Consider the following 13686-nt stretch of genomic DNA (forward strand, 5'->3'; position numbering starts at 1 on the left):
CCAGATATGGCCTCAAGGTGGACATCTGGGCAGCTGGTGTCATCACTTACATCCTGCTGTGTGGTTTCCCTCCGTTTCGTGGGTATGGGCAGCGACCTTTTATCTGGCACCAACAAAGCATTTCTCTATTCTGCAAATGATCCGTTTGCTCTTGCACAGAGCAGCCTGCAGCAGGAAAAGATCATACTAAGAACTTTCCTTGCAACGCCTGTCATTATTTCCATGTTGTGCATGCTAACTTATATGCCTTCCATAAGTCTTCCTTCATATAGTTTAAAAACTCATTCCTTCTTAATTTACCAAAACAGTTCCATATTGATATTTTCAGTTGCTTAAAAACACACATTTTACACATATATGGGAAAAGGAAGGGCCCCAGTGCATAAGAATGTCATAACCTGAGTTGACAGTTTAGTGCTGTTTTTTCCTTGTCGTTCATCTAAACAGAAGTGGTGATGACCAGGAGGTGCTTTTTGATCAGATTTTGATGGGGCAAGTGGACTTCCCTTCTCCGTACTGGGATAATGTTTCCGATTCTGCAAAGGTAGGTCTCAGTGCCTTCCTCTTCCATATGCCCTGTGTGTCTACATGGAATTATTGATTCCAAATCATTGTGTGCAAACAGACTAATAGTATCATAAATATGATTTCTGTACACATTTTAGCTGTACTTCCTAGGTTTTCCAAGATTTCACAGTCATCGAGTTATCTGTTTGTAACTGTCCCAATAGGTGCTTATCAAGTGCCTCCACCTCACTGGCTTCCTCTCCCCCGGTTGTCACTCCAGTGACGTGGCTATAACCTCTCGCTGTGCCCCACCCTTGCCAGGCTTGAGCCCACTTCAGACTTCTGCATGGCTTATTGCTTCACTTCTTTCAGGTCTTGACTTAATGTCATTTCTCAGCGAAGTCTTCCCAGACCACCCTGTTTCCAATGGCAGCTCTTAAACCACAGCTGGCTCACCTAATCCTCCTCGTCTGCTTTTTTCTATAGTCCTTACATCCTTATGTAGATCTGGTATACCATCGTAACTACCTAGCTATATCTGTCTACCTTTCTAGATCACTAGAGCCATATGGATATGTGGTTAGGTCTTATTTATATAGTTCATTTCCAAACTCTCCTCACTAGAATGCAAATTCTTTGTAGGCAAGGATTTTTGTCTATTGATATATCATCAGTGCCTGAATCATGAAAAGTACATAACTGGTGTTCAATATATATTGAGTAAATAAATATATGAGTGAGTGAATTAATCAATTAACTAATAAAGGGAAGAAAGCTCAACCTCAGTGTAGGCTAAAAGATTGAGAACGACTTTATGGGGAAGCTATGATTTAAATTAAACCCTGAAGGATATCCAAGATTTAGAGGCTGAGGGGAACAAGGCATAGTTTTTTCCTACCAGAATAAAAGACCGACCTCTAACGTGTATGGTGGTGATGGCTGCAAACAGTGTGAATGTACTGAACACCACTGAACTATGCACTGAAAAATGATTAAAGTGGTAAATTTTGTGTATATTTTACCACCTTTTAGAAAATAATGATAACAGATCAACGTGTAAGAAAACTATAAACATCATACATTGAGATATTAGTCACCTTGGGGGGAAAAAGAAAACCTTTTAATTGATCTTTTTAAAATTTATATTGTCTCCAAGCACTGACTTCAATTTTTGAAAATTTAATGTTGACAAATAATTACCCTGTGGTTGTTCAATGTGTATGCCTTTCCTTTTGCTATGTCCTCAGTGTGAGTTCAATTTGAAACCCAGCCCCTCAGACCTTCCCACTTTGTATAGAAGATAATGCATGTTGGATCCAAGTCTCATTTTCTTCAGCTGTCTAGGGGTCTGCCTCTGGATTTAGGAAAATATAGGGATTGAGAGAAGTGTCAGAGGAAAGGTCCAAGGTTTAAGGAGGTGGGAAGATACAGCTGCCGAGGTGGGGGTGGAGTGTTTTCACCTGTAAGCAGCTCTTCAGGAATCTGCTCAGCTCTCAGTGGCGTCACTTCCTAACAGTCCTTGATGAATAGGAGCATGTCCTGTGCCCCCACAGCACCTGGCAAAGGGCATCACAAACAGCAGGTGCTTGAATAAGTCCTGGTCCAAGTTAGAAGGTGAATGAAGAAAGCTGACGTAGACTCTATATCAAAGGAAATAAATCATCTCCACCCGAGTGGTCTCAGGGCCCACGTATGTAAGGACCTGGATATCACACATCTAACCGTCTCGTTATGTGGGAACTTCTACTCCAAAGTGGATAAATGTGTGACAGAGTCATCATTAACTCAAAAGCTGTGCCTTCCTTTTCCAAATCAATTTGACTTCCTGGGGAAGTTTCTTTAATTTCAGAATTGTCAACTCATTTACGTCAATAATTCTATTTTCTTTGTATCAATTAGTCTGGAAATTTTTGAAGCAATTTTAACACATTTCCTTGGAATTCTTTGGCTACTAAAGAATAGTTCTCTCTATTTTAGCAAGTAGCTGTTAGCAGTTCTGTCTTTCCTCATTCCTTTCTTTCAAACCTTAATTTGCCATCTTGAAATTAGGGGGGAAAATCCATTTTTCCATTTAGCTGCCAAAGTAAAAATTTAATTAAAGTGTCATTAAAATGTGACTTCTCTATTAAGCTAATTAAGAAATCTGTCTTTAAAGTGCAAAACCCTAGACAAAGAAAGTAATATTTCTTTAACTTGTATAATTTCTTTTCTACTAAAAATATTTTTATGAAATTGATTTTAATATTAATTTTATAATTTTTCCACCAACGCAAGCTACTTATTTGTAATTCCAAATGTTCAGCTTTCTTTTAACTTTTGGAGATGTTATTTAGGTAGCTATGGGTAAGTGGAGTTGATATATTTAAGATTTAGAGCTTTTATAAATGCTTTTCCAAACTAAAAGAGAACACGTGCATTTGTAAACACCCAGATTTTCACCTTAAAAGTTAGATAAATGGAATCTCACGTTCCCGTTTGCAGGAGCTCATCACCATGATGCTGTTGGTCGATGTCGATCAGCGATTTTCAGCCGTACAGGTCCTGGAGCATCCCTGGGTTAACGTAAGTGACTTGCTCCCTGCCCTATATTCACTCCTCACATTCCTTTTAAAAATCATTTGCAGATTTCCTAATGATATGATGCTGCCTCCTGTTTAAAGTGTTGTGTTTGGGTTTGTTCCTCCCCCTCAAATCTGCCAGGGCAGTTATAGGATCTTAGACTTGTTTGCTAAGGGAATCTGATGTCTCCATGTCATTTGGTTCTTATAGGATTGCCTTCTAACTGGGGAGGTGCACGTGGTCGCTACCCCCACCCCACAACCTACTGTCTGTGAACCAGATTAGGAGTATATAATCATCATTAAGATGAAGCAGATTTTCTGACTTAGTCTTGCTTTTTGACATTCCTACCAAAAGTACAAGTGACCAAAAGGTGTCTGCGTCTTGCTGGGAGCACTCCAGTACAGCACTCCTCAAATATGAGCATGCTCACAACTCACCTGGACCTGGACAGCTCCTTAAAATGCAGATTCTAATGCAGCAGGTTTGAGGCTCTGCATTTCTAAAAGCTCCCAGATGCTGCCTCTGTGGCTGCTCTTTGAGTACAAGGGTCTAATGATATTTCTTCAGCTATAAAAGAATTCTCCAGAGCAGTCTCATTATTTTTAACCCTATATCTCTCTACAACAGATTGATAAGATTTGTTTTGATTAATAGTAATAACAGTTAATACAGAGTGCTTTACTCCCAAAGTCTGCCAGCACCATTTTAAGCACCTTGGATACATTAACTGACTGTGTTCTTCCTGACAACTTTATAACTTTATAACCTAGTCACTACTGTAACCCACATTGACAGATGGGGAAGCTCCATAACTAGGCTGAATGGTTGTTATTGCCAGTACAGAAGACAAGTAAAGATTTGGATAGAGATATGGACATGCACGTAGGAATGGACAACCACAAAACTGTCAGCTCATTGATAAACATCTTGCCAGCCTCTCTACTGTACTGAATGATCTGGCTGTAAGTCGAGGGCAGCAAAATATTTCATTTCTCCAAATTGTCGCCTTGATGAGTAGTCAAGTGTTTTTTTCCCAAAATAACTAATTACTGAGGACAAGGCGTGATTGAAAGCACAGTCAACATGTGAGGTGACAAGAGCTTGGGATCTTGCTCACGTTCTGCCACTTAATGACCAAGGACCTAGGCTCCAGCAGTTTCACATCTGAATGTGATTCTTCACTCACCACTGGGAGGTTACATGAGTGTATATATGACAGAAAAACATATATGAACATGAGCACGTAGAGATGTGAGCTGAGGTTTAAGTTTTTTCACGTAGCAGAGCTTCCCAACCGGTGTACAGATGTGCAGAGATACTAATCCTCTCAGCCCCTGGGGTAGTGGAGCAGGGCAGACACTGTCCAAGAGAGGCCTCTTCCAGCCACAGGGACTTTTGCATTTACCCCAGGTTGTTAAGCAAAACTTATCCTTTTCTATGATGCAGGAAGGTTAAGGAAGCATCTTATATGAGCCTAATTACAAACGTATAAGATAGTCAGGGTGGGTATTATTGTACCCATTTTACAGGTGAGGAGACTGAGGCTATGGAGGATGATTTGCCCAAAGTAGCCAAGCTTGCAATTGAGCCAGAATTTGCAGCCAAGTAGCGTCACTCCAAGCCCATCTGCTTTATTTTTTTTGTCGTTTTTTCGTGACCGGCACTCAGCCAGTGAGTGCACTGGTCAGTCCTATATAGGATCCGAACCCGCGGCGGGAGCGTTGCCGCGCTCCCAGCGCAGCACTCTACCAAGTGCGCCACGGGCTCGGCCCAAGCCCATCTGCTTTAAAGTCCTAAGCACCACACTGCACCACATCTGCCCTCCCTTTGTTGTATATGGAAGCACTGTGAATATTGTAAAAGAACTTAGTATGGACATGGGCGTTGTTCTAATGATTCTTAACACAAGTTAGCAACCTTTCCAAAGTAACTTACCTAGGTCGTGGTGCCTTTCCCTTAGGTGTGCAGGGCGGGAGAGGCACAAGCCAGCTGCAGCCTCTCTCGGTGGCAGCAGTTGGTTCTGACTAATCTACGTGAGATAATTAGAACGTGGTTCTCATAACACCAAGGTCAAGGGTGCAGATCCCTGCACTAGCCAGCAGCCAAAACCAAAAAATAATAATAATAAATTTTAAATAAATAAATAAAACCCCACAGAACACAAATTGTTGAATTGCCTATTAGCCTGGGGAGACTGAGACAGGATGACCACATAGAATAAACTGGAAAGTCTGAATTTGAAATGTGGACTTTGAAGGTTCATAAAGAGCCATAGAGGAAAGCGATTTGTAGATGACAAATAGCCATTTTGGACTTCTAAATACATTTTCATCAAAGGACTACTGCCTGCCAGACCTGCCGTCCAGGAGCAATGTCTGACACAACCAGACAGTTACAGGGCAGTGACAAGGGCTACCCCAGCCAGCCTCTGTGGGCAGGGTGTCAGGGAAGGCTTCCTGGAGGAGATGCCAAAGCTCGGTCCCAGAGGAGGCCCTGGCAGGATGTGGATATTTGCTGGACGATAGCTCTGTGAATGTGAGCACATTTGACTATAAACATGAAGGGTCTGAATGCTGAAAACACCATAATACCTTACCCTGATTCCAAACCAAATGGCCCCATATCAGTAATATCCCAATGCAACCAGGGTAAAGAAACAAAATTAAGAGGCTCTGGCTGTTACCTGTGAAAAACTAGGCTGCTCATTTTCCTAGGGGCACATACACTTACATCAACAGTAACTTTCTGCCTCTTCAACCTGCTCTGTGCAAATTCTACACATGCTCCCACTTTCCTCGTAATTAGGTCCCATGGCTCCTTCTGGAACTTGGACTTCTGTCATTTTAGTTTTCCTTCTCAGATTCCCTAAAAACATTTCCTAAAAGCAAGGATAACATTTAAGTAATCATCTAGGAGATTTAAAACTAAAAAAACATCCTGTGTATAACTCAAGCAGATTTTACATTCTAGGAGAAGAAAATATACTGGTTTTTGCAAAAACTTTTTAAAAACTGGATATATAAAATAATTACTTAACTTTTGAAATTATTTTTATGTAGAAACTAAATCAGAAAACTGATTATTTTCTTTGCCTCAAAAAAAGAAAATGAAAAAGGAAGCTTTCACAACTATCATTTAGTTTTTGTTGAGGTCTATCAATGCAACAAATAAACAACCAAGCAATTGATGTAATAAACTAGGAATTTTAAAGGATATCCATTTAACAAGACATTTTGCATTTTGCAATCAAATTATATCTGATCACGACAGAGGATACTACCTAAAGGGGAGAGAAGTAATGATAATTTTGTGAACCTGAAGGAAGTCGTCAGGAAGCTCTTCCTGTGCTCTCACCAGTTCTAATTTTCTCTATTGCTTGTACAGTGACCTTTTCACCTGGCACACTTGGAATTGAAAAGGCAGTCTCTCATGAAACAGAGTCGAGCATAAGGGCAATAGAATCGAAAAACCTGGTCAGCAAAGTCACTTATTTTAACCTCGTTCCAGGAGCTTTCTCTAGGCTCACATTTATTTTCATATTCTCCGGGTTCAAACCCCGCTGTGCTCCTCTGTATCCTTGACTTCTGCTCAGCTGTTGGAAGAGTTGTGAGCGAGACCTGTCTGTGGGGGAGTCCAGGGAGCCCGGTGAACAAAGCATGTCCCTAGGCAGCACGTGTCTGGGAGAGGAATGGAGACTTCTGCAGCAGCACCAGCTCACCCAACCTTGGAAGTCATTTCTCTCCTCTGAACCCATTTTCCTACCTGTGAAATGGAGAAAATGAAGAGAGTATCACGTATTTGAAAGGCCTGAGAGTACGAACTTAAGCCCTAGCTCCTCTAGGTACTTTAAGTAAATATTTGCTGAATTCGAACCTGATGAAATGCAAATCGTGACCAATGTTAGTGTAGTAGAAGGAGGAAAACTCCTCATTCAAAAAATATCCTGCTTGGGTGTCACAGACTGATGGAGATAATGTGTGCATTGTCAGCTCTGTTGCTTTCTCCAGGATCACAGCTACTTCCTTTAATGTATTTGCAAAATACCAATAGGGATTGTGCCGGCTAAGTGTATCTCCCTTATTGCCTATATAGTGGAGAACAATATGACATAGGCACATGTAATATAAGAAAGGAATAGGTAATAATATATCTTGATCATTCCAGGGATTGGGGAGAGAGTTGAGTCACTTTCTCCCAAAATAGTTCTTTATTGGTAGAAAGGGTAGGTTAGTGGTAAGTTCATCAACTGAACTAACATTTCAAAAAAATTCTTATTTGTAATTAGGATCAAATTATCATTATTGTAATATTTCGAATACATTGCTATCATTGCATCTTTATATCAAAATTTTGACCTATTTTATTCCATGTTATTCCCCTGATACTCTAGGATGCTGTAATTCTGTGAATCTCTTTAACTTGTTTAACCCCAAGTAATTTTCCTACTTTTGCTGATGAGGAAAGTGAGGCTCAGTGGAGTGTCTAGCACAAGGTCTGGTGCTGGGGTTTTGCCCCCAGGGATTCTGATTTAACTGGTCTGCTCTGACATCTGAGCCTCGGGACTTTTAAAAGCTCCCAGGTGATTACAATGTGAGACCAAGCTTGAGAACCCTTGTTTTCGTGGAATGGACTGGTTTAAATAAGTCAAGTATAGTTATTTGAACAATTCAAGACTTCCTTTCACCTTCCTGGCCTTTAAATTTTATTTTACCTCCTTTATCTCACCTACATACTTTTTAGAAGAGATACTACTAAGTCAGTGTATTCAAAAAGAAAAAAGAACAAGCGAAAGAAGAAAAAATAGTAGACTGGATCACCTCCCTGGATATTTCATGCTTACTAATAAAAATCAGCCCTGCCCACACTATGCATTTATCTTATTGTGCTGGAAGAATTTGTTAGAAATTAGATGAACCCCAATAACACCGTAATAATATATAAAACCACTTTTATCTATATTCATAAACTATAAATGATAGCATGGAATTTTACTTTCCACTGGGGCGTCTTGTCCTCTTTGCTCCAAGGTGAACCTTGGTTTACTTCGCATTTTCAACCCCCCTGCAGTGTGAACTGTAGACACAGAGGATGCACAGGGCCATGCTGAAGGGGGTCGGAGGTGCTGGGGTGCCGTAAAGCTGGGGATGGTTTACAAGAATCAAGGGGCAGCTCACTGGGAGGTGAAATGGAACTGCTATTGAAGAGTACACTAATGCACTTGGAATTGTTGAAAACTAAAGCGGAATATTCTGGTAGTAAACTGCTCAAGACTGCCTTGCTCCTCATAAATTTATAGATATTCTTAATAATGGAGTCTGGCAATGAATATACTGAAAACCAGATCCACGATTCAAAACCAAAAATCCATGAGGGGAGGAGGATTTTCTAAAGCATGACCCTTGGAAAGGTTTCCCCAAGGAAAGAGGGGAATTCACTCTACTGAGTGACCTCACATCTGAGCCCCCACACCCCTGCTCACAGCCCCTCCCCAGCAACCCCTGGAGAAATGCAGACCAGGAGTCTAGATCTCCTACAGACAGCTGGGAGAGTTCATTTTCCATTTTGCAAACTAATTTTGTTCTTGTCAGTTGCAATGCTCTGCCAAATGGTGGAGGGGAATTTCTAAATCTAAAACCACCAACCTCAAACCACAACCAGCCTGTGTCAAACTTCAGAAACTACTCCCGAACCAGAACGTATGGTAATAATACTGTAACTATTTGTAAAATACTGCCAGGTTTGTCACGTTTAGAAAATTCATAGCACATTTTTGGCACATAATCTATTCTGAATAATGGCAATAAAGATGTATGTATATATATATGTGTGTGTGTGTGTGTGTGTATGTATGTTTTTAACAGCTCTATTTATTTTATTGATGCAAGACAGTAAGTTAACTAAATCTCTATCATCAATTTGTTTGAACCAGGTACAGATTAGATCCCTGCAAAGCCAGTTGTTTGTCTTTTAATCCAATTAGGCTCAAAGTCTTTGAAATTTATATGGAAATGCTGCAGACTTTTTCATTGCCATGGGGGGTGTGTGTGTGTTACCTACGCTAACTAAGATACCTTATTTCATTGGGGAAAAAGTTCTGAAATGTTTTAAGATTTACGAAGTCAAAAGCATCTCTGACAACTTGGGAGAGTTGTTTTGCCACTTTCACTGCTTCAATGTGAACTAATAACCCAAGGGAAACTCAAACCTTCACTAGAATTTAAAGCTGGAGGCGTAAAGCTCCAGGCCCCAGCATCTGAAAGAGTTGCCAGGAGCCTTGACAGGAGATTAGGACCAGGATAGGGCTGGGAAGTGATAGTGAAGTCCATCGTGAGGTGGTAAGAAGGCAAATGCTGAGCTCAAGAACTGGCAGGGAGTGAAAAATAGGGTAAAAATAAATTTTTGGCAAATATGGCAATGGTGGGGGACTGAGAAGGAGGGGAGATTATTCAGCAAGAGATGAATTTCCCTCTGTAAGTTAAGTAGGGGCTGCTTCTAAGGAAACCGAGCTATTTTGCTCCCCATCGAGCCCAGGCCAGTCACAGGACCACACCATTGCCCAGGGCAACTTCATTTCAGCCAGCCCTTCCAGCACTGCGTGCCACACACAGGATCCTAGAGTCCTGGCCCTAATAGGTCATTTTGCCACATTTTTAGTGGGTACCCAGTCTCTACTTGCCATAGAAGTTTCTAACTATTTTCCACAGGGCCCTGTGAAGTGTTCAGTGTCCCTTTTATTGACTTCCAAATGCTTCCTAGGCTCTATTAAGTGCCATGCCAGTATTCTCTGGTTTTTCAGCCCCTGATTTAAATCTCATTCCACCTCACCATTGTGCAACTTTCATATGGCAAAGATGGTTCATGGAGTATTTTCACTTCCATGAGGAGCCCTTCGTAGTTAGATGCTGTGCTGGGAAGTGCCCTCAACTGGTGCTATGTGGTGTGGTTAAAAGGACACAGAATTTCAGACTGGGACAGTCCTGACTCAACCCCCTTGCAGCTGTGTGAGCTCGAGCAAATGATTTCATCTTGCTGAGCCTCAGTTTGCTCCTCTACGAAATGGGAGTGATGGTGCATATGGAAGCTCATAGTCTGAGGATGAAGGAGATCGTATATGTAAATCATTGTCAGCACAGGCCACGTGATGCTACACACTTGCGTCCCCCTCCTTTCCCTGCCATTCTCTTTTGACTTGCCTCCACTACACCTCAAAATAATTTCTCCCATTCGTTCCTTATTTCTCTGGCCTCAGAGAGAGATACACCTGCACCTCCTGAGGCCAGCCGCTTCATTCCCAGCCTCCGCCCTGCCCTCACCCTTATCCCATCTTCCAACTCTCCCGTGCCACTAGCCTCTCATCCTGATACAACACATATGCTCTAGTTTCTTTTGTACTAAAAAGAAAAACCTTCCCTCAACCTGCTTCCCAATCATGCTTTTCAAACTACTTTATAATCAAAAGCTCATAGAAATCACTTTGTCCAAGGTAGCCTGCAACTCTCTTTAGAGGTGGTTAGAAGCACGTGTCATCTTGGGCATGAGGCCCAGTGGGCACCGCTGTGTCAGGCGGCCCCTTGCATTCAGGCGGGACCCCCAACTATGCCAGGAGCGTAGTACTAACATTTGTACGACTGTCAGCACCATCGCATACCTTGTCAAATGTTTAAGTATTCTCAAAAATACTGACAGTTTCCAAGAGCTGTTGTCTGATTTCAATTCCAGGGGCCTGTTTCATCCACCATTTTTAAAAAGTGTTTTTAAAACACACCATTAAATTCACCCTTGTGGTTGAAACTCTGAACTGCATAATCCCAATTATTGGTGATTATCGTGGACTTCTCTTTCACTTGTAGAGTTGGGAACCAGAGAGTTGCTGTCAAATGTCTGAGTAAAGGGAGAGTCGCCCTTCACATTTCTTCCACCTGCGCCCCTCTTGTTAAAAAGCACTGCTTTATTCCTAATTTAGAGGAAGCTTCAGTCCCTGGACCTTTGGGTACTTTGGCTAGTCTTTCCCTGTTCTTTCAGCTTGCTCTGCCATGACTCCCCACACAAGCCTTAGCTGGCAATGAACTGGTGACTTGTCACCACTCATACCCCTGCACACCAACTACCACCCCCGCCTCCCCACCCATCAGAGCGCTCGCCATCATTAAGGGCCGGGTCAGATCCCATAGCCCTCCCAAAATCTGTGAACAGCAGAAAATACGTCCTCTCTCCTCTGAACTCCTTTGGTGTTTCTAGTTGAGCCATGAGGCTGCGCTGCTTTGTGACAGCTCTTGCTTATGTAGTTGACCTGCTTCCCTATTTGACATGGTGTGTGGGTATTCTGTCTCCCAATTAGCCTGAAAGGTTCTGGTGGACAGAGATCATTTCTTCTTCTACCTCCTGCCATCCCTAACCTAGCCCCTGGCATAGTAGCTACTTCCTATGTCCCTATTTCTTTTCCCTCACCAAGTATCACTCCACTGTTACCCTAATTGATTTTCACTTTATTTCTGACTCTTTCCACAAAACAGGCTTTTTTAAAATAATTCACTCTGTATGATGAGAAAAACCTCCTTCCTCCACATCTGGTTTGAACTATATCTTAATAAGCATATTCATTATTTTCTCTTCTAGTCATTAGGCAGTAAGTCCAAGAATATCATAAATTGAATATCCACTGTGTGCAAGACACTAAACCAAGTGCTTATAATTAAAGATTACAAAAAACTTGGAAGGCATGGTACAGAAAGGACGAGAGAGAGAGAGAGAGAGAGAGTGTGTGTGTGTGTGTGTGTGTGTGTGTGTGTGTGTACATAAATCACTTACATCAAAAAATATAAATAGTGCAAATTGATATAATGAAAAAGCATTAGAGGTTTACAGAAGAGCCATTAGAATGGATTGTGCTTAACTGAGGAAAAATGTCTTAAAACAGATCATTCAGACCCAAGTTTTGAAGAGAAAAGAGGGAAACAGGGTCCGGAAGAGCAGGGCTCGCCGTCATTTTCCCACCACCTGCGAGAGTGCTGGGTCCACTATAGACCTGCAGCTAATATCAGTCAAATAAATGAATAGCCAAATGCTAAAAGAAGAAGTCAGTCCCATGTGGAGAGACCAGCTCATGCAAAAAAGAGCAAGCACATTATGCTTGCAAAACAGCAGATTTGTTTTCCTGGGTGGAACCAAGAAATTACAAGCAAAATAATGGAGAAAAAAGGACAATAGAAAACTGATGAAAGGCATGGAATGTCTTGCCAAGGTTTTGGTTTTAACAGATAGCAACAAACACTTTATTATCCATTCATTCGTTTATTCCACAATTATTGATTAAGCATCTACTACATGCCAAGACACTATGCTAAGACCTGGGGATTCTATAGTGAACAAAACACAGTCTCTGCCTTCAGGATCATGCAGCCTTTTCATGATGAACTAGCAAGTGGTGGCACATATTTATGACCCTGGTTATTGTTATTCTAACAGTTGTTAGTGCAGGAGAGCAATTTTTCCAGCCTCAGTCATAGCACCAGTAGACAGCAGGAGCCTTAGTCAAAATGAGCTCCAATATGGAATACATCATAACAACAGATGATTTGAAGGCAGCAGGAGGATTTAAAACTTAAGGAAGAACTTTCTGCCTGGAAGGTTGTCTGGGATTATAGAATAGCCGATTGAGCAGCTGTGAACAAGCCTGAGTTTATTTATGGGTCGTGCATAAGCCCAGGTCTGCCAGTTTTCTTGGCATTGGGTCTAAATGATGGGCTAAGAGAAAAATTTTTTTTAAAAAAGGATGATTTTTTTGTGTGTGTGTGTGGCTAATTTGCTCTTTGACATATGTTCCTAGAGCCATGGTTGAAATGGATTTTATTAGAACCCAAAAAACAGATTTTTTTTTTTAATTTAGAGACAAATCTCTGAGGGTCAGATGACATAGAAGAAATTAATTTTAGAGTAGACGTGAATGAGACCTTGCAGCAGTTCTTCCAACAACAGTGTTTAATGAGAAGACATTGGTTGGTTGATTCCCAACATCTTAGGAATTCTAAGATCACTGTGACTAGAAGATTTTGGCCTCATTTTCTATTTATCTCATTTTTTCTTTTTCTCCTTTCTTTCTTTTTTTTTTTTTCTCCTCCAGGATGATGGCCTCCCAGAAAATGAACATCAGCTGTCAGTAGCTGGAAAGATAAAGAAGCACTTCAACACAGGCCCCAAGCCGAATAGCACAGCAGCTGGAGTTTCTGTCATAGCAGTAAGCATCTGAAATACCCACCTTTAACTTTTTAAAAGCAAACTGCCTCAAAGACAGGCATTGCTCAGGGGATTCCACCCAGAGACAGCAGAATGGGTCATTTCTTTAGACAGCTTGGCCACTTAATGGGCTAGAGGAGGTACGGGGCTTATATCTATTAGGTGTTTTTGCAGATCATTTCCCTGGGCATCACATCATTATCCAACACCTCCAGGGTGTCTTGCAGTATATATTAATTTCATGATTTATTTTTTTAAAGCAGAAAACCTCCCCCACACTGGACTCTGTGCCAATGCAAACTTTTTGGCTGTAAGGAAAGGAATTCAGAATGTCCTTTTGCCAGGACCTAGAAGAGAAGGGAAGCTGAGAGAGATGACAGTGCA

General features: G+C 41.4%; 1 protein-coding gene across 1 annotated transcript in view; it reads left to right on the top strand.

Moving 5' to 3' along the window:
- The window catches only part of DCLK1 (doublecortin like kinase 1), a 312666-nt gene that overhangs the window by 281082 nt on the left and 17898 nt on the right, over nucleotides 1-13686 (top strand). Inside the window, exons 13-16 of the mRNA XM_063101850.1 lie at nucleotides 5-82; nucleotides 448-544; nucleotides 2989-3069; nucleotides 13190-13303. Coding sequence (XP_062957920.1) covers nucleotides 5-82; nucleotides 448-544; nucleotides 2989-3069; nucleotides 13190-13303 — 370 coding nt within the window. The remainder of the gene's footprint in view (nucleotides 1-4; nucleotides 83-447; nucleotides 545-2988; nucleotides 3070-13189; nucleotides 13304-13686) is intronic.

The sequence above is a fragment of the Cynocephalus volans genome, chromosome 7, assembly GCF_027409185.1.
Source record: "Cynocephalus volans isolate mCynVol1 chromosome 7, mCynVol1.pri, whole genome shotgun sequence".
Classification (NCBI taxonomy): domain Eukaryota; kingdom Metazoa; phylum Chordata; class Mammalia; order Dermoptera; family Cynocephalidae; genus Cynocephalus; species Cynocephalus volans.